This window comes from Vanessa cardui, chromosome 13 (assembly GCF_905220365.1).
Source record: "Vanessa cardui chromosome 13, ilVanCard2.1, whole genome shotgun sequence".
Taxonomy (NCBI): Eukaryota; Metazoa; Arthropoda; class Insecta; order Lepidoptera; family Nymphalidae; genus Vanessa; species Vanessa cardui.
The window spans coordinates 12,440,800-12,468,358 of record NC_061135.1 but is presented as its reverse complement, the minus strand read 5'-3'; the positions used below and the strand labels follow the sequence as shown (position 1 = coordinate 12,468,358).

The 27,559-nt window shown below is 34.2% G+C and overlaps 2 protein-coding genes across 12 annotated transcripts; both read right to left on the bottom strand.

The window, feature by feature from the left end:
- Window positions 1–797: 797 nt before the first annotated feature.
- LOC124534690 (conserved oligomeric Golgi complex subunit 1) lies at window positions 798–11,341 on the bottom strand. Its single transcript, XM_047110670.1, has 13 exons — window positions 11,094–11,341; window positions 10,581–10,748; window positions 10,134–10,282; window positions 9,894–10,048; window positions 9,318–9,546; window positions 8,877–9,009; window positions 7,968–8,140; window positions 6,924–7,223; window positions 6,092–6,326; window positions 4,907–5,246; window positions 3,924–4,364; window positions 3,180–3,362; window positions 798–988 (listed from the first exon to the last, which is right to left on the bottom strand). The coding sequence occupies exons 1-13, from the start codon at window positions 11,228–11,230 to the stop codon at window positions 836–838; spliced, it is 2,796 nt and encodes a 931-aa protein (XP_046966626.1). The 5' UTR covers window positions 11,231–11,341; the 3' UTR covers window positions 798–835.
- A 2,776-nt stretch (window positions 11,342–14,117) lies between these two features.
- LOC124534656 (protein groucho-like) lies at window positions 14,118–27,177 on the bottom strand. 11 transcript variants are annotated; one of them, XM_047110623.1, is made up of 18 exons: window positions 26,738–27,177; window positions 26,534–26,631; window positions 26,331–26,394; window positions 26,202–26,246; window positions 25,791–25,928; window positions 25,427–25,459; window positions 24,153–24,278; window positions 23,422–23,553; window positions 21,208–21,336; window positions 20,875–20,928; window positions 20,277–20,396; window positions 19,409–19,548; window positions 18,557–18,815; window positions 17,461–17,652; window positions 16,573–16,651; window positions 15,758–15,922; window positions 14,787–14,986; window positions 14,118–14,357 (listed from the first exon to the last, which is right to left on the bottom strand). In XM_047110623.1, exons 1-18 carry the CDS (start codon window positions 26,777–26,779, stop codon window positions 14,250–14,252), a joined length of 2,124 nt encoding a protein of 707 aa, XP_046966579.1. In that variant the 5' UTR covers window positions 26,780–27,177; the 3' UTR covers window positions 14,118–14,249. The 11 variants fall into 11 exon arrangements, with proteins under 11 accessions (XP_046966579.1, XP_046966577.1, XP_046966580.1 ...); XM_047110621.1 differs by having other exon boundaries at window positions 24,153–24,284; window positions 26,738–27,176; XM_047110624.1 differs by having other exon boundaries at window positions 17,461–17,640; window positions 24,153–24,284; window positions 26,738–27,176.
- Between the last annotated feature and the right edge of the window lie 382 nt (window positions 27,178–27,559).

Genomic DNA, 27,559 nt, shown 5'->3' with positions numbered 1-27,559 from the left:
AAGTACTCTTTTAATGAATAATATGATTTATTTATTAATTTAGTCTTAATAATCTTTTTAAATTGTGAGAATGGTAAATTGATTATATTTTCCGGTATCTTATTATATATGCGTATATAATATGCCAAGGGCCTCCAATAGAATTAAAGACAGCCCTGTTTATAATTGTACAATTTATATGTTAGAACTAAACCCAATGTATTCCAGCTAGTCTGTTCTATGTCCAGGTCGTTGCACATACTAAACGAATTTATAAATAGCACGAAAAATGAAATGGAATACAATTTGTTGTACGCAGACTATGTTCAAGAAAAATAATAAACTTTTTATACCCATATATAAAGCGTTTCGCCATATATTCCAACGCCAAATAAACAACAGTTTACACAAAATAACGCGTGATCATTGGTCCATATTGTCATCTAGAGCTTGGTTAATCTCTGATATTCACTATGGATTTTCGAAAAAGTGTCGTTTTTAATATTGACAAAACTGTTATCGGAATTTTGTAAGTGAATTTATGTGAAATTAATGTGAAGATAAGTGGAAAAGTGCCATAGTTGTTTTATGAACAAAGATATATTAATTATAAACTATTAATAGAGCACATCACAGGCGAGTTATTAGTAAATCGCATGAAATACGTAAAGCTAAGTTTGTTTGTTTATCTTTTTTCCCTACTTTCATTGGAATAGGCAACCATGTCAGATGGAAATAAAAAAAATAACCAATTATTAAAATTTTTAATTAAATATTTATTTACAAATAACATTTTAAAATACAATTAACGTAATTATCATTAAACATAATATATAATTCTATTTATAATATAAATTTAGCCGCTGAACCAATCAGAGGTCATGGAGTTAAAGAATGATGCCGCCCCCGATCTCGCATTCGCGAAGTTTATTGGCAACGAACTGGACATCAGGTCGGAAATATCTGATCTGGATTTATTCGGACTTGCTGAGACGGGTTTCTTCTTAACCTGTAAAGCGCAATAGTTATAGTCTTATCGATACGAATTTTCAAGGTTAAGTTTGAGTTTCTGTACGTCAAATTTGTCTGATACTCGTCACACAAACAATCACTCTGAACGACGACTTGATCAAACATAAATATTTATAAAAAATTTACGATTTTATATCAAAACAAACAACAACAACAGCCCGCAAAATTTCCTACTGCTGGGCTAAGGCCTCCTCTCTCTTTGAGGAAAAGGTTTGGAAAATATTTCACCACACTGTTTCAATGCGGGTTGGTGGAATACACAAGTGACAGAATATCTTTGAAATTAAACAGATTCAGGTTTCCTCACGATATCTTCCTTCATCGATATTTTAAAACCTTTCCCTAATTACATAGATTATACTAAACAGTGAGAATCATATACATCACAGGTTTAATAATCACTCAAGATAAACATACGAGCTTTTGTGTATTTTACACGCCATCTCTAAAATTTGTTAACCAACAAAATACAATCGGACTTGTTTGATAATTTCAGATCTTGTGTTGGAAATAGGCGGTCACAGCGAACTGTCCTATGCGTTAAACTATGCTATAAACCTAGAGACTCACCTCGGCTTCGCACGGATGCAATGCTGATACTAAACCTACTACAGAATGCCTTTACACACAACTTTCAAACGTTTTTGAGTCAATTCAGGGTAAGATAAAAAAATGTTTATTTGGGACATCACTTTAGGAACCTATAAAATTATTTGTATTCCTCTACTATATTATGCATGCATGAACCAAAACAAGTTGTTAAACTATATTGTTGTTACAAAATGTACATAAAGAAACTCGTGCCATTAAATCACTAACTTTAATTCAAACAAAACTTCTAAATATATTTTATCAGAAGCTGAGGCTCAACAATTCGAAAATGTGTTACAGTTCCGTTTGAATAATGAATAATATTAATACATACATATAAATATAATTCATAAATTAAATTCGTATTGACAACTAATTATATACCGTTAGTAAAATAATAGACATTTCTAACAACTGGACTCACAGGTCCCGTATTCTGATCTGTCAAGAATTAATTTTTGATTAATTTTATTATGAAAGGAATATTTTTAGTGAAAATCTAATCATAACACTGTTAGCGGGTCAAACCACTACTCACATTTACCATATATTCAGAGAGTGTAGATATCAAACGATGTATCGTTCTAAAAACAGATTATAAGTATTATAAATAATATTTTTATTCTTATATATTTATCTCAATTGAGGTTATAATGTTTTTTTCTGATGATCTACGACATTTTATGATAACATTATAAAAATAAATTAATAATTCCGGTTTTGTTGCTAACGGTACTTGCAAATGTCAGTGGACGTCGAATCGTAATAAAATTTAGAAAAAAAAACATCAATGTCACACGAATCAGCTGTTAAAATGCTGTCAAATTTAAAATTATTGCGTCACATCACCCATAACAAATCAAAGAGAATCGATATAAACATTAGCTTCTCTTGTATATAATTCCAATTTGAAAGTATAAACATATGTCATTTTGTTTTGAAAATGACAAAATTATATTCAGTACCAAACAAATGGTACAATGAATGCCAATAATAGATTCACTAAAACTTAGGCTAACAGAAAATCCTTAGGGTTTAGATCCTTTCGTTAATTTGACCAGTCTCAAAACATTTAATAAAATAAATTGACTTAAATTTTAAGCCCTTCTTAATCCACAAAAATATCTACAAAAACATTTCGGTGAAAATGACCGCTACTTTGATAAATTGCATATAAATTATACGATAACAAATAAATATAAAAAAAATCACATCTAATTATTGACGCAATAGCTAATGATCCGTATGAAGAACTAAAATAGACGATTGTTTTTTTTTCTTAGGCATAGGTTGGTGGACGAGCATATGGGCCACCTGATGGTAAGTGGTCGCCATCACCCATAGACAAAGACGCTGTAAGAAATATCAACTATTCTTTACATTGTCAATGTGCCACCAACCTTGGGAACTAAGATGTTATGTCCCTTGTGCCTGTAGTTACACTGGCTCACTCACCCTTCAAACCGGAACGCAACAATACTGAGTACTGTTATTTGGTGGTGGAATAACTGATGAGTGGGTGGTACCTACCCAGACGGGCTTGCACAAAGCCCTACCACTAAGTAAAAAAAACTTACGGTTTTCTCTTGCTTCTTATGCACGCTGGCGGGCGTCGCCACCGGCAGTATGGAGAACCAGTGCGTGTCCGCCGAAGCCAGCAGACTGGCCGCCTTGTCTCCCGTCCCTCCGGATAGAATCGGTTTTGTCCCGATTATACCGGTTAGTTGGCCATGATGGAGGATCAAGCTGCCTAGAAGGGTCTGAAATTAAAACATAAGTCATTACGTGATTTGTCTTGTGAAATAAAGTTCGTAAATAAATAAATAATACCTGAAATTTTAATAAGAAAATTTATAAGATCTGATAAACAATTGATATACACCGCAGACGCCTGCAAATATAACTGTTCCTATTCCAGCTACAAGAGTGAAAATGACAAAGTTGTTATCAGTATCTAACGATAACATATTTTTATGCTGCAGGTGTGAGTATGTGTGAGTGTAGGGGTGAGCATAATGGGCCTTAAGGCAAGTGGCCATCACAGTCCATACACAATGGCGCTGTAAGACGCAGACAACATTAACCATTCCTTACATCGCCAATGAGTCACCCAACCTTGGGAACTAAGTTGTTATGTCCCTTGTGCTTGTAGTTACACTGGCTCATTCATCCTTCAAACCGGAACACAATAATACTAAGTACTGTTGTTTCGCGGTAGAATATCTGATTAGTGTGTGGTACCTACCCAGACGGGCTTGCACAAAGCCCTACCACCAAGAACTATGAGTCGATTGGTACACTAATTCAACTAATCCACTAACCTGAACTCTCTGAACCGATCTCTTCAAATTAGTCTGTATATACGGATAAAAGACATCATAATCAAACGGATCAATCTTCTGTCTCAAAAATTCACAAATATCGTGCGACAGCTCCACTGCACTCTTATTCTCCCTCGGAACCATTAACAAAGTCAAATGCCTCACGTCCATCAACAATTGAAGCGCACATCTCTGATTTATATCCGTCTCTTTCTCTCTTATGACTTTGTTGTAATGTGCAAGCGTGATGGAGATAGTGTTTTCTATGAACGCTGTGTGTATTTCTGATGGTAAAGTATGTGGGACAACTTCGTCCAGTATCCGACTGACTGCGTATAGATATTCTTGTAGTTTTAGCGATGGACAAGCCGGCACTTTGATTGTGGATTCGATAGCATTCCCCTCCTCATCCTTTTCTTCTATTTTAATTGTATCCCATTGCTAAAACCAACCATTGCTCATATTTAATTATCACATAACCTTTAAAATTAAATTGAAGCCAAAACGCCTAAAAGGTTTTTACAAAAAGTGTTTATTGAATTCAAGTATGAACAAAGACTAAATTTAGACAATATTTTTAATATGTGATGTTTATTCTATTTATATAGACGAAAATATAGAAGTCGAAAGCCAAAATTACCTAGTTGTTAGAACAAGCGGTTCCTAACTGATACTTGTGTAAAAACTATATGTTAGGACAAAAAATGTGTAAAAACATGTATTAGGTCTCACAAAATGTCATTTCTAATTTACATATATCTTTAATAATGATTATTGGCAGAATAGATTTTTTCTTTATTGTTTGTCCTACTTTACTCGTTTTCTGGAACGTTCTCGAATATGCCGTCAAAAGAATAGAATCCTTTATCATCGTTACGTTGTTTGTATTTCCAATATTAACCTATCAATTTTCATGTGTATTTATCGTCGATAAAAATCTACCACTGGTTGGTGGAAATAACTCCAAACCGTCATTTACTTACCATCATTAAATAGTCAATATTAGCTTCCAGGGTAAACTCTTGAGGCAGGTCTTGAGTCAACTCTCGAACTTTTCCATTGACTATATTTAGCCATTTCCCCCAACAAAATAGACAATTCTGCTTCAGTACTAGACAGATATCATTCCAACTCTTTATAGCAGCCTCGTTGACACTCAGTCCAATTCTCTGCTCCTCGTTAATATAGCACTTGCGCAAGTTGTGCATAAGAGCTGTTATCGCTTGCACGAATCTCGCTGTATATATGGCGGTTGTTTTCCTTTGTAATTCGGTTGATTGAAGAGTTTGTTCTTCAAAACACGCCTTTATGTACTGCAACATGCTGTAAATAGTATATTACTGATTTAGTGGTATTATAATATTACAGTAGTATAGAAAGAAAATTCATACAAAATGCTTTCTCGAGTCGAGTACTTTCGGTAGTGCAAAATATATATGAAATTTGATAAAAAATAAAATGTATTTAGGAACATACTTAAATATTGACATTTTTAATTATAGAACATATTTTTGTTTTATTATATTAAAAAAACGTCTTTGCTTTAATCTATATATCACGTGACCTAAAACATCAACTACCAGTGTGACGTCATATAGGCAAAAGCTGTCAGTTCGGAATAAACAGCTAGCTATAGTTCGACACAACTTAGATGTCGCATCGGCAAAATTCGTAAAACCGATCACATCCGAATTGAGTACGCTATCCCAAATTATCAAAATTTATTTCTCATGCGAATATGATCTTTACACAAACGTAATAACTTGTAATATCATATGACCATTGATAATATATTCGTCAATTTGACGCGTCGATTTACATGCACTTGCTTTGTCTGACGCGCGAATCTATAGCGACGAATAGCGTCGAATGGCGCGTTAGGGAGCTATTTCTATTGGTTGTGTAAATCGGCAGTAATCGGTTTTATTTTCATTCCATTGCATTTTCCGATGCTACATCTAATTTGTGTCGTACTATACATATCTCTCATCCAATTTATTTCCATATATGTATATAGGGTAAAATTTTATATGTATATAATTAATAGTATTTTTTTATATAAAATAGTGTTGGCAGTTAAAAGTTTACGTGCATTGCTTAATTAGCTGATATGATGTTAGACCCGGGCCATAAATACCATTAGGCCAGTCCAGTAAAATCGATAGTACCTTTGTATGTATTTATCTGATGTTTGTCTTAAATACTCTTCGATTTCTTCACTATCAATATATACTTGATCTATATCTTCTTCCTCGTCGTACACGTAAAGCTTATCCTTCGTTACCTTTCTATCTTTGTACAGATATTCCTTGAGATCTTCTAAAAGCTTCTGCAGTTCATCATCTAAGCTTTGGCAGAGTTTCTCCAAGTTTGGCGTCAAGCCGCGATCTTGACGGGACATACCTTTAAACAATATTTTTCGATAAAAAACTGTAGTTTGTTTTAACTTAATGATATATGTTGCTTGGAAGTAATCGAAAGTTTTTCTTCCACGAAAATCGACACTAATGTACTGGGCGAAGATCATCCGTTTACCAGTGTAGACAATAGCCTAACAACCTCACAATAACCCTAGGTATTCTAAAAATTGGAAAATAAAGGTATAAAATTCATTGTTAATGATATGTTTACAGCAAAATACCTCTTATAGTGATACTATACTGATAATTCTATTTCTCTCTTTTTCTCTTCTTCTCTTTACTTGGTGGTAGGGCTTTGTGCAAGCCCGCTTGGGTAGGTACCACCCACTCATCAGATATTCTACCGCTAAACAACAATACGCAGTATTGTTGCATTCCGGTTTGAATGGTGAGTGAGCCAGTGTAACTACAGGCACAACGGACATTGCATCTTACTTCCCAAGGCTGGTGGTGCATTGACGATGTAAGGAATAGTTAATATTTCTTACAGCGTCATTGTCTATGGGTGATGGTGACCACTTACCAACAGAAAAAATATTTTAGGTATAAAGCTAGTTTTAAATATAGTGTTATTACTAACCTTTCATCAATCCATTCATAACTTTAACAACCTCATTTCTCGACTCAATGACAGTCTCTCCGATTAAGTCCTTCCAGACGAACCAATTTATATCAGCCTCCTTCTCCACCTCACTGTCTGAAGACACCTTGGTCAGGTCGACCAATAGCTGAGTCTTGAATGCGTCGTAGATTTTCTGCCATCGATTGTCTATGATCGCCTTGACGCGGGACGTTAGCAGCGGTTGGAAGTAGTGACGCCACACGTGCACTTCCGGTATGTCTAATGACTGACATATTGAGCTCCAATTCGGTGGTGATTCTAGAATACAATCAACATCAACATCAACAGCCTGTAAATTCCCACTGCTGGGCTAAAGGCCTCCTCTTCCTTTGAGGAGAAGGTTTGGAACATATTCCACCACGCTGTTCCAATGCGGGTTGTCAGAATACACATGTGGCAGAATTTCTATGAAATTTGTCACATGCAGGTTTCCTCACGATGTTTTCCATCACCGCTGAGCACGAGATGAATTTTAAATACAAATTAAGCACTTGAATCAGCGGTGCTTGCCTGGGATTGAACCCGCAATCATCGGTTAAGATGCACGCGTTCTAACCACTGGGCCATCTCGACTCTATAATAATGTTATCATTTGAATTGAGCCAAGATGGCTGGAAAAAGCACCACTGAATTTTCATGTGCTTAATTTGTCTTTATAATTCATCTCGACCTGGAAACCTGCATGTCTGTAATTTTAAGAATTATCAACCACATCTGAATCCAACAATCTGCATTGGAGCAGAATATGCTCATAACCTTCTCCTCAACGGGAGAGGAGGCTTTTGCCCAGCAGTGGGAAATTTACAGGGTGTTATTATTATATTTCTATTATTAGACAGTAGGGTACTCAGATCAGATTACCGGGAGTTCACTGTAGTTTCGTTCAGTTTTAGTTTATCTTTGAACTTTGATTCTAGGTATTTGTTATATATATTATAGCCTTTTTTTACGCTACCTTGACTATATATTATAGCCTTATGAATATAATAAAGTCATAATTACCAATTTTAAATGTCTCCTGTCTTATTTCCTGCAATACTTTCACTCTCGTGATGTTCTGGAGTAGCGCTTGAACATTTTCATCTATGAACGACTTCACCCAGACGCTCCATTTTTGAACGCAGCCTGTTATGTCGTCTTTCGCTAATGGGTGTAATTCTTTATTTGATGATAACCTAAAACGGTGTAAAACAATTATAGTACGACACAACTTAGATGTCGCATCGGCAAAATTCGTAAAACCGATCACATCCGAATTAAGTACGGTATCCCAAATCATCAATATTTATTTCTTACGCGAATATGATCTTTGTACAAACGTAATAATTTGTAATATCATATGACCTAATATATCCGTCAATTTGACGCGTCGATTTACATGCAATTGCTTTCTCTGACGCGTGAATCTATAGCGACGAATAGCGTCGAATGGCGCGATAGGGAGCTATTTCTATTGGTTGTTTAAATCGGCAGTAATCGGTTTTATTTTCATTCGATTGTATTTTCCGATGCTACATCTAATTTGTGTCTTACTATACATTTCTGTTTAGAGGCAATAACATGTGGTAAAATGTTTTCGATTTTATTAGAAGCTGGTAGTGATAAAAAAAAAAGCTGATTTTATCATGGTTCAATTATTTTAATGAACTAAAACTTCAAGGTGAGAAGTATGATCAAAAGACAAGAGTTGAAATCAAACGAAAACTTTTTTTAATTATTTGAAAAATAATTCCAATTAATTGCTCCACGCCATTTATAGTAGAGCATTCTTTAGCAACAAAGGTTCGCCCTCTTGTTAGACGAATCAAATGTTTATAATCTGTGATAAAAATGATGTAATCATGAAATTCAGTTCTATCCAAAATTATATGCAAACTTTGTGAGAATATTAAATACACACAGTACACATACCTGTAACTAGTTACGGCAGTCGGCAATAGTTTCAAAGCTGCTGGATCACTGTACTGCACTAGTTCCAGCAAAGGTTGTGAGTTTGTTTGATAAAGTTCATTGAGTTTTTCTAACACGGCACCTCCTTCATTTTCTGTAACAATAATTATAAGACACGGTAAAGACAGCCACAGTATCTACCTTCCCCCTCCCTCTCTCTCTCTCCGTCTCTCCCTTCTCTATCTCTATCTCTCTCTCTCCCGCTGTCTCGTTTTCATTTATAATCCGATGGAATGTCATTGCAACACGTTGAAGCGCAGGCGTTAAAACAAAAGCGCTGAGTGCTTTATGAGCCAGGAAAGTGCAATTTGCAATGTGCAACTTCAAAACCGTGCTATAGTCTATTTAGCCACTAGATATAAAAACAAAAAAACCTTATTAATTTTCTTTAATTAAACTCACCAACAAAACAAGCATACACAAGTTCCACTGTCTTCAAAACAATCTTGACACCATTGACAATTTTCTTTTTAATCTGTGCTTTGACATCACCTTCTAGTATCTGTGCGAGGTCGAATTGTAACGTTGATTTAAGACTATTGTTGCTATGGACTCCTATGAGCGTGTTCAAAAGTTGCACCATGGTTTGAGAGTCCAGTAAATAAAGACCCACGAGGCAGGAACATGCAACCTGGAAATGTATTTAATATCTTAACTATTCAAAAATCCAGCCTAATAATGAAAATTCATTTTTATGTGCACATCTTAACAACTGTTTTGCTGTTATTACATGTAAATTTTTCATAATTAATTTTTTATCTTGTTTTGTAACCATTTATACTATAAACTTATTACACACTGATTATTTTTTTATTGAAAAACAAGAAGATGATGATGATGATGATGATGATGAAAAATGGCCAGCTAACCAGCAAAACAGTTGTGAATATGTATGTAAGGATAGGACTATTTTCCAAATCTAAAAAAAAAAAATTTATGAAAATTTGAAACTTTATGTCTAAAAAATTATATTCATACCGAAACACTAATATCAACATCTTGCAATCTTTGCCCACACATATCAACTATAGTCCGACTCAGATTGGACACTGAGTACCACTGTTGTTGGACCACCCTTTGTAATGACTGCATTCCTGGCTTCACATTTTTACCACCGAAATGGAGTTGCAAACCTGAAAACTTAGCGTCTAATCTAAGAGTCTAATAATTTTGTTTGTAATTTTTAGTAATATTTGTTGTAAAGTATGACAAAAATACCTGTATTAATATGTCTAGCCATAATAAAAAGTTGGGCAGCTTTAACAAAATCATTGACATTGATACATTTCCAAATTCTTTCTGGTATTTCCATTAATAATTTTATTTGTACTGACAATGTATGTACTGGGTCTATGGTTACCTGATGACTGAAATATTAATTAAAAGTGTAGATTAATTTTCATTCAATTTAATTGGAATATTTAAGATACAGGAATAACTATAAATAATTTAGTAAAACATAAATATTCACAAGCCTTATTAATGTTAAATAAATTAAAGCTTACACATAGTACGACAAATAAGATTACTTAGCAATGCTTGAATTAACCACCAAACAGAAGGAAAGTTATAAACAAAAATAAATATGAAAGTGAATTTAGTATCTTCTTTATTTGAATTTTATTTGATTGTTAATTAATGATTAATTATGTTAAATAAATGTACCTCGGACTCTGAATATAATTTTTGTCTATCTTAAAACCTACTAAATGTGTATCGTGCAGGCTCTTGCAAGCCACCATCATATCATTTATATGATTTAAAGTACTTCTGGATGTATCTTTCATTTCCTCTATTGTGTCAGCTGCATGAATAAGATCTCTATATCTTTCTCTGTAATAAAAAATATAAACAATAAAATATAGTTACCCTTTTTCCCACTATTATACATACTGTCAAACATATACAATTTTTTTATCAGAAGACATCTTATATATATAACATGATGAACGATTATAATAATGTAAGAAATTTGCAATGAATTAGATCGAAATTAGAAGAATATCATACACATATAACTTGTATCTAAAAGATAAAATATGTGTGCGATAGATTTTTATAAAAACTTGATCAACTTATAACTACACCTAACCTTATATCCTAATATATATATTTCATCAATAATTGTTTTATATGTAATAAAAAGTATGTTATTTAATTATTATATATATTTCTCACCCAACCATAGCCCGCAACTCCTCTCTTTTCCTTTCAATTTCATATTGTAGTTTTTTTTGTACCTGATCTATATCGTTAATATAATACGTTGTGAATAGTTGATCTGGAACAATGTCCAACAAGTTGGGCTGGTCCATATTTATTGCTTTATATATCCATATAATATAAATAAAAGTTTGATTCGTATAAATATTTGCAACAAATAGCCCAAATTATCTTTCAAGAATATCGTCAACAAATTAATGTCATGTGTCACTGTCTAGAATGACAAACGTGTAAAATTGTAGTTTAGAAATTTATTTATTTAATGCCACACTGTATACATATCATTACAGGATTGTGACCCAATTCGATATTACAGCACTTTAAAAAACAAATTTAAAACATCTATGCATGTTATAATAATATATATATAATACTTGATATTATAATATATATAATATTGATATTGGTCTTCGGTGATGAGATTGTATATCCCATGGAGATATGGTGGCCATGACTTTTTAAATGCCAAGACCCTACATAACCGTGAGGTATACAAACTCAGGGAGTATTTCCTCCACACTGACTTGGATATGCACCGAGATGTAGTTATAATGGACAAGGGGCTAACTCCGCTCTCCTTAGGCAAAGAGAACTGGCGCAAGCCTGTAGTACTAAGTACTGAGAACCGCAAGGAGGTATGGAAGAGCAAGGAGTTACACGGACGCTTCTATCGGGCCCTTCATGGACCCGATGTGGACTTTATGGCGTCCGTATCTTGGCTACGGTTCGGTAACCTATTTGGTGAAACCGAAGGTTTTGTCTGTGCGATCATGGACGAAGTTATCATGACGAACAATTACCGGAAGTATATTGTGAGGGATGGCACGGTGGACATATGTCGGGCGTGTCACACTCCGGGCGAATCCCTTAGACATATTATTTCCGGTTGTTCTCGTCTTGCTAACGGAGAGTATTTGCACAGACATAATCAAGTGGCCAAGATTATCCATCAACAACTTGCACTTCGATACGGTCTTGTGGTATCAGGGGTACCATACTACAGGTATGTGCCCGACCCAGTTCTCGAGAATGGTCATATCACACTGTACTGGGACCGATCTATAATCACTGACAGGACTGTTGTCGCCAACAAGCCTGATATAGTGGTGATAGATCGGTCAGAGCGCCGCACGATAATTGTTGACATCACCATCTCTCATGACGAGAATCTCGTGAAGGCCGAGAAAGATAAACAAATAAAATATCTTGACTTAGCTCACGAGGTTGTCGACATGTGGGATGTGGATACAGCAGTTATTGTGCCGATAGTTGTTTCAGCGAATGGCCTAATGGCCAAGAGCCTCGACCAACACCTTAAGAAGCTCTCGTTAGGTAGCTGGATCAAGGACCTGATGCAGAAGGCAGTACTCCTCGGCACGGCTCGTATTGTGAGGAAGTTCCTCTCTCTGGAGCCCTGACCACCGGTGGCTTGGACCCTGTTCCCGCCACTGGTTGGCCTCTATATTTTATATTTTTAAATATATTTTATATGTTTGTATTTTATATTTAAAAATGTAATATTATATGAGTGAAAATAAATAAAAATAATTATATAATACTAAATTGTATATGTTATATTCCAAGCAGCAATTATTGTGAGTTCACTCATACTGCAACAAAACAAATCAACTCTGTCTGCTATCGCATTGAGAGTTCGTAACGTGCGCATCAGTGGTGCTCCCTGGAGCAACTTGGTTCGCCCGGTGGGCACCGCTAGCAACGACGGTCGGTGTCTTGAAATGTATTGACTATATACATAGACATTCAAATATTACCTGTCCTTGCACAGAAAACAATTGATATTCATTTTAAATGAAATATAAAGATAGAGTCTTATCTCAAAAATAGATACACCGTTGTTCAATTTTCGGTATACCTTTTCCAGATCCAAAAATGCGTAAATAAAACTATTAGTGTTATTATAATTTTAATAGCAATCGCTTGTAAAAGAATTTCCACTTCGAGTACTTTAAACTCGAGACCACTTTAAATAATGGGCTTTAAAATTTAAAAGTAAAACAAAATCAACAAGATTGTAAACGCATAGTATCCTATATCTATTCTAAAATGGTAAAATTAATGATCAAAATAATTAAAAAAACACATTAACAAAACTTAGTTAGTTTAAGTAAAATTGGTATGATACTTAATTAATATGCCTATCTAAATATGGTTGGTTGAGAACCTATAAGCTACAAACGTATTCTCCAACTCGCATTTGAATAACATTGTGGAATCAGCTCTTACCTGTTCCTCAAAATGAGAGGAGGCCTTATCAAGGCAGTGGGATTTTTAGGCCCTAACAATAATTTCGATATCCAGTCGAGGATTTTGATAACAAAGCCACCATCAAACTAAGATAGAAAATATGTATTGTCTTTATGGTTACTGAAAATGACACCATACACAACAGAAAAATGTTGTGTTAAGGGTTACTACTGGCTTTTTTGCCGATTTTTCGTACACAGTAGAATCTATAATACGTTCCGAATCTGTGGTAGATTAATTTAATAAAGTTTGTTAAATAACGAAGATGTTTGTAAAGGCCTCCTCGAATAAAGTATATCTTGATATCGATTGAGTTAATTCTATTATCCTTAAAAACGATTAGCCGTTTTAACGATAATTTTTAAAGGGATCCTGAGCTAAATATCAGTTAATAAAATAAAATAAACAATCAGATTACCTTCTTTATTAAATTTATATTCAAGAGTATTCAAATAAATCTCCCGATTTAAATTACTTAAAAATAATAATTAATAAAGAAATCAACTCAAAAGTAAGTCAGAAATTGTGTATTCGAAACACTCAACTTTGTACCAAATAGTAAAGCCAAAATTGTATACCAGATGACAGTGTGATTTTTTAATTATACATTTCAAAGTTTTGATGCATTAGGCGGTAAGGTATTGAAGTGTTATGTGTGCATATATGTTTTTTTAATTAATAGTGCAAAATCTTGCAATAAAAATGCTTTAATTGTGTTTAACCTTTTATTTTGTCTCATTTTAACGGACCCATTTAGCTTGAAGTTCCACTGGACCACAAGATACCCTTTGTTATTGCCTATTGAGATTATCACTTCTGTCCACTTCACTGCACTTCACTGTCTCAGTACATCACTTCATACACTGTAGCCTTCTTGTCACCAGATCCTGTCACTATAAATTTATCATCCGCTGATATATCACAACTGAGCACCGATGATGATTCTTTAGACTGTAAATAAAAATAAAAATTTATACTAATATTCATAACTACCAAAACTACAAAAAAATAAATAACATAAGAGGTTATTTTACTATTTTCACTAAATAACATTTAAATCAAATTTAAAAATTGCAAATAGTCAAAACAAATATCAATATTAATCAATGAAACAAAATATTGCTTCGTAAATAGTATATATTGATAGATCGCTATAAGCGATAAGACTGCCTTTGTACACCATGTAACTAATGAAATACAAAATTTCGCATATATTTCCAAGTGTATTGCAATAAAGCATTTTAAATAAATAAATAAATAGATACAATAAAAATTAAAGAACATTAAATAACATCTCTTTTATAATTGAAAAATTTAAAAATAATAAATAAAACAAAAGCAATATACATATATATTTTTAAGTTAATCAAATAATCTTACCTGAAATATACTAGCACCGTACGGGGTACGCCAAGCGTTCAGTAGATTATCCTTTCCCGTCGACACGAACCATTTCCCGCAAGCCGCGAAACGTAGCGACAGCACGCATGACTCGTGTAACACAAGCTGATAGCGATCCGGCTTGCCAGCGTGTAAAACTTCCACGTGAGAGTTCTCCATACCCACAGCGAGCCACGAACCTATAAAGACGGACGTTTTAGATTTAATTTTTCACATATGGCAACTATATTTTATATGGCAACATTGACAGTGTTTTTTTTTTAATCTATATTAATATTACAAGTGTGAAAGTAACTCTGACTGTCTGTCTGTTGCTATTTCAGGACCAAACCAAAGAACCGAATTTGTTGAAATTTGATGTGAAGCAAACTTAAAATCCAAGGAAGGACAAAGGCTACTTTTTTACCTAACACAATGACGACTACTAGTATAGCAATACTGGTATGCAATATTTTTCCGAATACTTAGAGCTATAATAATGTGTAATGTCACGTGACACATATGGTTCACATTTTTGAGTTTAAAACTTATACATTACTTGTTTTAATTTGTTTCCAAAATTCTGGAATATGACCATAATAAAATAATAGATATAGCAAGAATCAGTACCAAATGTTTGTAAACAAACATCATGAATGATATACCATTAGTAGGAAAAGAAATACAATTTATAAATAAATAAATATGAGACACATACATTACTCTGATACCAATGTAAGTAGCTAAAGCACTTGTGTTATGGAAAATCAGAAGTAACGGAGGTACAACAAACACCCAGACCCAAAACAACATAGAAAACTAATGATAATCTATATCGACTCGGCCGGGAATCGAACCCGGGACCTCGGAATAGCGTACCCTTGAAAACCGGTGTACACACCACTCGACCACGAAGGTCGTCAAAAATGATTACAATTATGCAATTTTAAACAAAAGAAAACAATATTTACCCGTGGGACAATATCCTAGAGAGAAGATCTGACTTGAAAAATCATGTTGATGCAACTGTCTTCCCTCTCTCAGATCCCAGGAACGTACTGTGTTATCCAGACCACCTGTCCATAGCCTTGTGCCGTCTGGACTTATGTCTATACAAGAAGCACCATCTGTGTGACCTATGGACAAAGTTCAATTGTTATGATATAGATAATTGTCTCAGAAATCTTATTGGATAGATTTTGGTGGTCACCATCACACATAGACAATGATGCTATAAGAAATATTAACTATTCCTTACATCGTCAATGCGCCACCAGCCTTGGGAACTAAGATGCTAAGTCCCTTGTGCCTGTAGTTACACTGGCTCACTCAACCTTCAAACCGGAACACAACTGTTGTTTAGCGGTAAAATATCTGATGAGTGGGTGGTACCTACCCAAGCAGGCTTATACAAAGCCCTACCACCAAGAATCATGCATTCATCATTGAATTAAGTAAGTAATTAATCTAAGCTTGAAGATGTGTATTTAAAGTATTAAATTTATTTGTATGGAGTATAAAATTTTTATATTTTTTTTAAGCAATGGAACATTTATATTATTGGAAATGCTAATCTAACCTAACTGATACGAATATTTATTGTTGAAAGACAGTCCATTTATTAAGTTAGATTATAAGATACCCATTATTTTATCATCTAAGTAGACGAACATTGACAATGAACGTCAATAGACGGTAATTATGTGTTAGATTGTTATTTAATGACATGCATTAAAAATACGAATCAATCGAAAGTATTATTAAATTAAATACAAAATAATTTTACCTTGGAATTGCCTAACTAACGTTTGATTGTGTAGATCCCATACAGCTATATTTCCATCAGAACAGCAACTAAAACACACCTGCAACGACCAAAATTATATTAAATTACATGAACTGATTTTCTAATAATGGGATAATCTTACTAGACTCGGTTTTACTTAGTTGCAAATAAAGAACGTATAGTACGACACAACTTAGATGTCGCATCGGCAAAATTTGTAAAACCGATCACATCCGAATTAAGTACGCTATCCCAAATTATCAATATTTATTTCTCACGCGAATATGATCTTTGAGCAAATGTAATAACTTGTAATATCATATGACCTAATATATTCGTCAATTTGACACGTCGATGTACATGCTCTTGCTTTTTTTGACGCGTGAATCAATAGCGACGAATAGCGTCGAATGACGAAGAGCTATTTCTATTTGTTGTGTAAATCGTCAGTAATCTGTTTTATTTTCGTTCTATAAAGTAAAAAGTAAAGTAACAGCCTGTAAATTTCCCACTGCTGGGATAAGGCCTCCTCTTCCATTAAGGAGAGGGTTTGGAACATATTCCACCACGCTGTTCCAATGTGGGTTGGTGGAATGCACATGTGGCAGAATTTCTATGAAATTAGTCACATGCAGGTTTCCTCACGATGTTTTCCTTCACCGCTGAGCACGAGATGAATTATAAAGACAAATTAAGCACATGAATCAGCGGTGCTTGCCTGGGTTTGAACCCGCAATCATCGGTTAAGATGCACGCGTTCTAACCACTGGGCCATCTCGTTCTCAATTATTAGCAACACTCTAAATTTTTTCATTCTATGCTACATCTAATTTGTGTCTTACAAGTAAAGCAATAGAGTTTATTATCGATTGGTATGAGAGAGCGGACCTTGGAGTCTGGGCTGATGGCGAGCGCGTAGCACGCAGGCGCGGAGGACGTGAGCTCGGCGCGCATGCGCGGCGTGGGCGACGACAGGTCCCATATCGACAGGTTGGACGCCTCGCCGCCCACCAGTAGCGTGCGCCCGTCCGGAAGCAGCTTCACGGAACGGATGTAGTTGTCTCTTTGCTGAGAGGAAGGCTTTATTATTTTTTTATGGCATCAGCTTCCATTACGGCAAGAGGCGATGTTGAAATATGTTACGGAGATATTTTTTTTTTATGGTGTAGGTTGGCGGACGAACATATGGACCTGATGGTAAGTGGTCACCATCGTACATAGACAATGACGCTGTAAGAAATATTAAGTATTCCTTAAATCGTCAATGCGCCACCAACCTTGGAAACTAAGATGTTATGTCCCTTGTGCCTGTAGTTACACTGGCTCACTTACCCTTCAGACCGGAACACAACAATACCGAGTATTGTTATTTGGCGGTAGAATAACTGATGAGTGGGTGGTACCTACCCAGACGGGTTTGCACAAAGCCCTACCACCAAGTAAGATATCTCGGGCGAGGGTGACTTGAGAATTTTTTTAATTGGTCGCAACATCAAATTTACCTTCGTTTGTAAATGAGGTATGTGTATTAGAATAAAATCTATTTCAGTGCCACTATATAAGCTTTAACAATTTTGATGAAAAAGACACCACAAAAATTGGAAAATATTACTATATAAATATTACTTATTTCCCCGTATATAAAGAAATGGTAACGATTAAAACTGTACTGAATAAAGAGAGTCACCAAGCAGTCCAAATTTACCTTCGTTTGTAACTGAAGTATTTGTATTAGAATAAAATCTATTTCAGTGCTACTATATAAGCTTTAACAATTTTGATGCAAAAGACAACACAAAAATTGGATAATATTAGTACTATATAAATATTACTCATTTCCCCTTAATAAAGTAATGGTAACGATTAAAACTGTACTGACAAAAGACACCACAAAAATTGGAAAATATTACTATATAAATATTACTCATTTCCCCGTATTTAAATAATAGTAACGATTAAAACTGTACTGAATAAAGAGAGTCACCAAGCAGTCGAGCTGAGAGAGCGGCTCGAGCGCGGCGGGCGAGCCCGGGTCGGTGATGTCCCAGAGCTTGACGCAGCCCTTGCCGCCCGTGTAGGCGTGGCGCGCGGTGCCCAGCGACAGCGCCACGGCGCACACGACCTCGCCGTGCGGCAGCGCAGCCACCGCGCGCGCGCCCCGCGCCACGCCCGCGCCCAGCAGCGCGTCCGACGGGAACGGCACCGCCTGCAGCGGCCCGCCGCACGAGTGGTACGCGTACGCGCTGCACCGAAACTCGCCATCAGACATTTGGGCGCGACATTCACAGGTAACAATCTTTTTTTTTTTTTGAGAAAAAGAGGTGAATTTACAAAAAAAAGGCATACAAAATAGGCTAATTAACGGGTTTTCAAAATCCATTTTATATTATTTAGTAGAGGTTAAGGGACCCAGTAAAAGTTGATTTTCTTATTTCTAGTACATATTTGCCGAAAAATATCATATTAAAAATTCCATATTTAAATAACGCGCGAAAACGATACTTGGACAATATGGCGCTGCAATGTGGTCGGTGACGTCACTTTGCTGTATTTTAATCTGTGGTACATATAGCAGAAAAGCAAGGTTTACAAGAAAGTGACTTCACCATAAGCCTGGCCAATCAGGAGCGTTTTGTGTCACGTGACAAACGTTTGAAAAAATGCATTTTTATTTATTGTTTTTTTGAATAAATAAAGTATTATTATCAAGTTTCGTTAGTAAATAACCATTTTTAAACTCATAATATACACTGATTACAATAATTCACGATTTATTTTTCGCATTGTCAAGTAACCTATTTACAGTAGCATTTATGACCAGAAGCTCTATACTCACGGCTTGGCGGGCGGCATGCCATTGGTACGCGTGTGTCCGTCGTAGGGCAGCGGCGGGCGGTAGGCGGCATAAGCGGGAAAGGCATAGCGCCCCGTGGGAGTGGGGGCGCGGTTCTTCGAACCGGGAGTCCCAGGTTTATCCTGAAACGTTACATATATCTATGACTAACTCATCTCAATAGAATATTATAATTAAAACAAATTTTAAGAAATCTTAACATTAATTAATCATAATATCCATATTCCACATGGTCATTTGTAACCTAATTTTACAATGTTTTAATATATATACATAAATGTATTTAATTACCTCCATTGTCAAAATAAATGATATGACACATTACAAAGAAATTCACCTTTTAGGTAAAACACACGGTTAAATATGTATTGGTAAGGGTATGTGTAATCAGTCATTGTATGAAATTCTATAAATAGATATGAATGTGAATACATATGTAATGAACTTTTTTTTTTCATTATTCATCGAAGTATGTGTATTAAAATAATAACTTTTAAAACATTATCTTATGTATAGTTCGGGATGGCATACATTTTTATATACAACATATATGATTCAAATTTAATAATTATCTCTTTGTTTTTTTTTTTTATAATAAAATAAATAAATAAATATGAGACAACATCACATACATTACTCTGATCCCAATGTAAGTAGCTTAAGCACTTGTGTTATGGAAAATCAGAAGTAACGAAGGTACCACAAACACCCAGACCAGACAACATAGAAAACTAATGATAATCTATATCGACTCGGCCGGGAATCGAACCCGGAACCTCGGAGTAGCGTACCCTTGAAAACCGGTGTACACACCACTCGACCACGGAGATCGTCAAATACTCTTACTTACATCTTTTGAACTCTTGGGTGTCGATCTGCTGGAAGAAGATCCTGATCTCGAGGGAGGTCGCGGGCCATTTTCCGTCCTCTCGCCGCCCTCTGTTCGTACATTGGGGGATCCTCTTTCCTCCTTTAATCGAGATTAATTGAGATTAAATTCACATTTTAGATACAAATATTCTTGTGGAGTTAATCTGATATGCAATTTTCCTATAGTATATTTATAACTCTGTACTACTTTCTTTAAGTACTTAAAAAAATATTAATACTTTTTACATCTACTATAAAGCAAAGTGACAGGTTAAAAATATCCTTTCATTTTCCATATAATCTGTAAAATACGGCAACATTGCCCATTATTTTAATTATGCTATTTTTAGTGAAGGATTATTTTTCACATCACGTGTACAATAAAAATAATTAATAAACCTTTCTACTAATTAATTATTTTCAAAAATGCTTCCAATCTATTATTTCGCAGACATATTGGCTTAAATATCGAATGTTTTGAAATTCGAATACAATTTATCATTGTTAGTTATTCCATTTAAAATTGTCATGAAGTCAATAAAAAATAAAACACCAATAATATCGGGACGTAATCTCACCTCGTTTGCCACATCAACAACAAGATCTTGATCACTTTTTTCTGCGTCGCTATCCTAGAATATGACGTATCGTTAATTATTTAAAAGAAAAAAAAAAATCAAACTTATAACTAGCAATTCAGTGAACAGCTATACAAAACGGAGCAACAATTTGAATTAAGAAAAAGCATTTAAAAGCTGGAAGTTAGATGACTGACTGTTGTATTTAAAAAAAAAAAAAAATTTAACTGGCAACACTGAAATATAAACGTCAATAATTAAACACATCAGCCATGTCACCCGGACCAAAATAACAAAAAGCTCGTATATAGCAAGCGACACATAGACACATACACTACATAGACTCACATGTCCGAGTACCTTCTCCTCCTTCCTGCGTTTGACGTCCAACGCTTCGGGCTCGGCGGGCGAGCGCGGCCGGTACTTGTGTTCGCGTTCGTGCGGAGACACTGAGCGTCTTTGCTGTATAATTATAATCATGTTTTTAACCATTTAAACCATCTATTTTGCTACACACATACATTACATTTACTTGGTGGTAGGGCTTTGTGCAAGCCCGTCTGGGTAGGTACCACCCACTCATCAGTTATTCTACCCGCCAAACAACAGTACTCAGTATTGTTGTGTTCCGGTCTGAAGGGTGAGTGAGCCAGTGTAACTACAGGCACAAGGGACATAACATCTTAGTTCCCAAGGTTGGTGGCACATTGACGATATAAGGAATAGTTAATAATTCTTACAGCGTTAATGTCTATGGGCGATGGTGACCACTTACCATCAGGTGGCCCATATGCTCGTCCGCCAACCTATACCATAAAAAAAAAAACAGATTATACAGGCAAAAAAGAAATAAATTTAAAGAACACAGTGTGGGTAGCAGTGGGTGGGGTTCATCTCAGTATAAGCTGTGCTAATGCACAGCACTGATTTTCAGACGGCCCCTGACTATTGGGTAAACATAAACACATTTTTAATGGTTTACAATATATAACATATACCAAAGAGAATTTGTAACAATAAACCAGGAGACTTATGGACCATTGACTTCCGAGTCATTGCTTGAATTTGAAAAATTGCGAAGGATTAAAAAATTCGTTAGATTACAATCTGACGAAACAGATTGTAATCTGTCGAAATATTGTGAACCGTGAAATATGAGTGCAATTTAACATATTATTTTTCGCTATATTGTAATCGTTTTTTAATTCGAGTCGAGATGGCCCAGTTGTTAGAACGCGTGCATCTTAAACGATGATTGCGGGTTCAAACCCAGGCAAGCACCGCTGTTTCATGTGCTTAATTTGTCTTTGTAATTCATCTCGTGCTCAGCGGTAAAGGAAAACATCGTGAGGAAACCTGCATGTGACTAATTTCATAGAAATTCTGCCAGATGTGTATTCCACCAACCCGCATTGGAATACCGTGGTGGAATATGAGAGGAGGCCTTTAGCCGAGCAGTGGGAATTTACAGGCTGTTGTTGTTGTTGTATATTGTAATCTATCGAGGTTAAGCTGTTAGATTACAAACTGTCCTGCGTCTAATTGTCAACTGTCGAAAGCTATTCCTGATTGGTTCCTGGTTTATTTGATTCCGGTCAATCTATATCGTCAGATTGTAATCTAACGAATTTTGTAATCTTACGGTGACATATACACCATCTATACATTTAAAACCAATGATAGACTTTGAGTAAGTTCGCCTGTCATAACTATTTTATTTATTAATTGCCGTGACATATTGTAACAATATAAAGATAAATAGTATCTTAACTTTACATGCAATTCAACGCTGTCAGACGACAACACAAAAATACTTTAATAAGGCTACTCGGATAAAGAATATATTAATCTTATTTTCTAGATGCAAGTATGTGAAAATCAAAATAAATCATTTTAGAGAACGGAAAAATGTTACTGGCTGGGAAGAAAGCGACGATATGACTGTATAAAAAAAAAACAAATGTAAAACGTGCGAATAGAGGACGTTAGTTTACAGTGAAATTAAATCAAAACAAAAACCTTCTAAATACCTAAAAATCTATCGAATAAATGAGACATTCCGCGGGATTTCCATGTCATAATAAGGTTATTATATTATTACCTATTCCTTCACATGTTCGCTTATAATTGCTTTTGTTTTTGCGTATAGACTTAATTAGGTTTTTTGCCTTAATTATTCAACTATGATATCTTTGTTTTTCTCAAGAACAAACAATAAACAACATTTTAAAGTTTCTTTTTTTCATGGTATAGGTTGGCGGACGAGCATATGGGCCGCCTGATGGTAAGTGGTCACCATCACCCATACACAATAACGCTGTAAGAAATATTAACTATCCTTAACATCGTCAATGTGCCACCAACCTTGGGAACTAAGATGTTATGTCCCTTGTGCCTGTAGTTACACTGGCTCACTCACCCTTCAAACCGGAACACAACAATACTGAGTACTGTTATTTGGCGGTAGAATAACTGATGTGTGGGTGGCACAAAGCCCTACCACCACATATTGTTCATATACAAAAAGTTAGTTGAATATGAACTCACCTGTTGGCTGTGACCTCGTGACGGTATCCTGTCGTCATCACGGGGGGGAGGTTGTCCGGGCATAAGGGGCGGTGGGGCCGGCCCACCCGCTAACGCTGGAGGTTTAATATCTGAGGGGGGCGGCAGTTCGACCTGGAAAACAAATTCTAAATTTCATATGTTTACTTTATCATTAATTATAATTATTTTTTGTGTAATGAGAAAAAGAAACAAAACACTCAAAAAAAAGGACGATTTGCAGAACTGAGATAAAAATCGTTGAATAGAACCAAGGACGTAGTTATTATAATAAAAAGACAATGGCAGAGCTTTTCATTTGAAAAAATTAACAGGGAAAAAAACTTGAAATGGGCATAAAAAATTAGTTAGAATGGAGTCACATATGCTATATGTTATGTCTTAAATAACAGACACAATGAAATAAATTAACAAAGTTATGAAATAAAATGGTTATTTAAATCAGTGTGAAATAAAACAATAACATAAAATAAGTTTAAATAATTTTATATAAAATCATATATACGAACGCGAAACTTTCTTTACGGGACAATTTCTGCCAGTTCCATCTTTCCAAAAAGAAAACTTTGGAGGGCCCTGAGCTGTACCCCGGATAGCCTCTTCTTAAGCCAGCCACATTTGTCATATATACTTATACACACATAAGTATTTTGGGTGGATTTTTTAATATTAAAATAGATAGAATATAAAAAATCCATTCAAATATTAAAGACCTTGTGTGCGGGCGGCGGTAGATGTGGAGTTGGTGGAGGCCCCGCGCCGGGGAACAGAAGGCCTCCCGCCCCCAACAAGGCCCCCGCTCCCCCCACACCGTGCGGCAAGCCCGCTGAGGCGTGAATCTGTTGCTGCAACCAAATAGGCCATTATGGATAAAAAATATATACAATAATGTAATAGTAATGAAACTTGCTTGGATAAGTAATCAAGAGCATAAATCATAGTTAAAAAGAAGTTTTTTTTTTTATGGCAACAAATATGGAAATTTTTTTTTTTTTAAATGGCAACTTCTTGCAACATACTCTCTCTAATTTTATGGCATGGTATATAAACCTAAAATTAATATAAATTTTCTGTGCTTTCAAATATAGCAGTAATATTATAAAAAAATATCATTCAATGGTCTAGATATTTTTAGCATAACATTATTTGTATTTAGTCGATCATGACAGATATATATATATAAACAATATTAACATTTCAAATAACATGACACAGCATTCCATAACATCTAAGAAAAATTGACAAAATCATTGTGCGGAAAAGCAACATTAACTACGAGTCAGCAGTGCTCAATTTAATTGAAATGTAAAGTTAAACACATTAAAAACTTTCATTAGTTCTTATCAAATAATGATGAAATAAAATGTTGATAGCTGATTTTATGAATGAATAAATTATATTCGTTAATTTTATGAAATTTGTTGATAATATGAGCAATTCAACAAAATTCCTTAATGTTATAATTAGTTTATAAAATTACTTTAAATATTCTACCTATGGAAATATGAATCCACCTTCTTAAAAATGAGGGCAGGGCTTAGCCCAGCAGTGGAAAATTTACAGGCTGTTACTATAATTTTAAAGTCTATGAAACATTAACGATTAGATTTTTATTATTTTACCTTTCAATAAAAAATACTGTTTAAGTTAAAATTATGATATTGTCAAAATTATGTGGCAAATACTTTTTAATTATAATTTAAAATTATCAACTTAGACAATTCTACATAATTTTCCTCAATGAAAGGACTTAAATCATCATTAAACACAGTATTACATTAAATTAATAATACTTGTGTAATTTGTGTGTAAATGTTGATTGTTTGTATCTAATCTTAATAAGTCATAGGATTTGTCAACAGCTTAATAAAACGAACAAACGAAAAAGTAATTTTAACAATCTGCAAAATAAATCTGATAACAATTAATAAATGGTGTTAATCACAAACAACAAAAGAAACCAAGCACAACAATTGTTGTAACTTACAAGAAGTTGCTGGAGTCCTTGTTGTTGTTGTTGCTGCGGACAACATTAAATAAAAAATTGCTCAATTAAATTGTTTTTTTTTATAATTGTGTACTTGTATTTCTCTTTCATACATTTAATAGCTCTATTTATTCATAGTCCAATAATTGATTTCAATAATAAATTCCCCCCAATTTTTATCGTACAAATCAAATTTCAAAACATGAACATTACAATTTATAATATTAAATATACAATTTTTAGTATGTTTTCATAAAAGCAAGTTACCGCTTATTAAAAATAAGTAGTTAGATTTAGATAAAAGTCCATATTACAAATTGTAAGCCACATTGAGCTATATACTTGACATTTATCTTAATCTTACCCCAATAATAGCATTAAGTTCGGACATAGTGACCTGCTTGGCTCTCTCAACGGCAGATGCAACTTGCTGCTGATGTTCTTGCGCTAGAAATGGCAACACTTGTCCGATAATTGCACTAAGCCGTTTCGCTATTTCTGTCTAAAAAAATAAATTAATATTACTTTTTGTATCATACAAATATTAAGTGAAGACAGGTATTATTATTGTATAGAAAACATAAGTTAATTTTTTTGAACATTTTCTGAACTACACTTGGGTACAAAAGAAAAATATATATAAAAGTCAAATGTTTGAATAATTAAAATAAACAAATTATGCACTACATTCAACTGTATCTACAATACACAATATAGAATAATTACTTCACATTAAAAAAAACAAATGGAAAATAAAACAAACATTAAAACACACCTGTTTATGCATTTCGACATTTAGGCCGTAAGACATTTCATAATACTGAAAGAAAAAACATATATTATTAACACTTATTATTTATCTGTAAATAAGTTACAAATAAAATAAGAATTTAAAAAAAATTACCATGACATAATGTCTCTGCATTTCTGTTTTCTCGCTTGCCAACTTTTCACATTCCAATTTCAACCTGAAGAGTTAAAAAAATATACACAATAGTTATCAAGTTAATGATTAGAATATATTAAAAATAACTACATTAAAACAAATGATATAGACCATCACAGTTACATCATATCATTTTATTGTTTTTATGTTAAAATACTTACGTGTGATACTGGGCTTGTAAAAAGTTAAATTCCTCTTTAATGCGCTCTAAAGTATCTGCTACTGTAAACTTTATAGGTCCTGCCGTCGGCTGCGGCCCCTAAAAACAATTATAAGCAATAATGTCACGCACATTTTTAAGTATTAAATCGAATAGTAAAGTTCAAATTTGGTGACGAAACGTCGTAAGAAAAAACAATACAAACCCTTACAGCACCCGCCGGGTGCCGCGTCGGCGTCGGATACATCCTGTCACTAAACTAAACAAAGTTTTTTGTTTTTCTCACGAACAAATATAGTTTTCTTTTGAACCTATATAAACTAAAACTAACGGAACCATTTCCCCAATCTGCTCAGCCTTTGCTATAATGCATACAAAACGGGAAATCCGCGGCTAATCACTAAAGACAATGATATGCACAAACTTTGTCTTAAAACTTTTAAAATATCAGTCATTATCATGACATACACAACTTTAAACTTGATTACGAACTTTAGTATAATTTCTTGTAAATAGTTAAAGATAACATATACACCACTAAACAATCAACAGTTAGAATTCTCCAATTTTTAACCATAAATCCACGCCGCAATTTTTGTTGCTTGTCAAGTCATATCCATCCATCATTCGTTCACTCAACAAGACAGGTAAAATTATGTTTTATGATTTGTAAACCTAAAAAGTAATAAAATAAATAACATGTATGTCAACGCGTAATAGCTAATAATTTATGAAATACGTGTGTGTAATTAAATAATATTTGATAAAGTTATTAAAACATATTTATAAAATAGTAAACAAAAATAAAAAAAAAAAAATAATATAAAAAATTAACACGGATAAATACATATTTTTATAATAAAGAAAAAATTTGTTACCTTTTTTAATTTTTGTTAAAATAAGAAAATATTATATTTCATAAGACATCACAGTTTGTTTGCTCTTTAAAATACATTCTAATAACAATACAATGGCAACAATTTACTAATGTCACTTTGACATAATAAGGAATCTTGACTATGATTCA

Excerpts from the sequence above, each read along its gene's own strand:
- LOC124534690 (XM_047110670.1), bottom strand. The coding sequence starts at position 11,230 with ATGGACCAGCCCAACTTGTTGGACATTGTTCCAGATCAACTATTCACA. Across the intron at positions 9,010-9,317 it reads TGTGTATGCTTGTTTTGTTG|AAAATGAAGGAGGTGCCGTG; the intron begins GTGAGTTTAATT and ends TTATTGTTACAG. Across the intron at positions 4,365-4,906 it reads ATATTGACTATTTAATGATG|CAATGGGATACAATTAAAAT; the intron begins GTAAGTAAATGA and ends GGTTGGTTTTAG.
- LOC124534656 (XM_047110621.1), bottom strand. The coding sequence starts at position 26,779 with ATGTATCCGACGCCGACGCGGCACCCGGCGGGTGCTGTAAGG. Across the intron at positions 26,247-26,330 it reads TGCAGAGACATTATGTCATG|TATTATGAAATGTCTTACGG; the intron begins GTAATTTTTTTT and ends TTTTTCTTTCAG. Across the intron at positions 18,816-19,408 it reads GGCATGCCGCCCGCCAAGCC|CGCGTACGCGTACCACTCGT; the intron begins GTGAGTATAGAG and ends GTTTCGGTGCAG.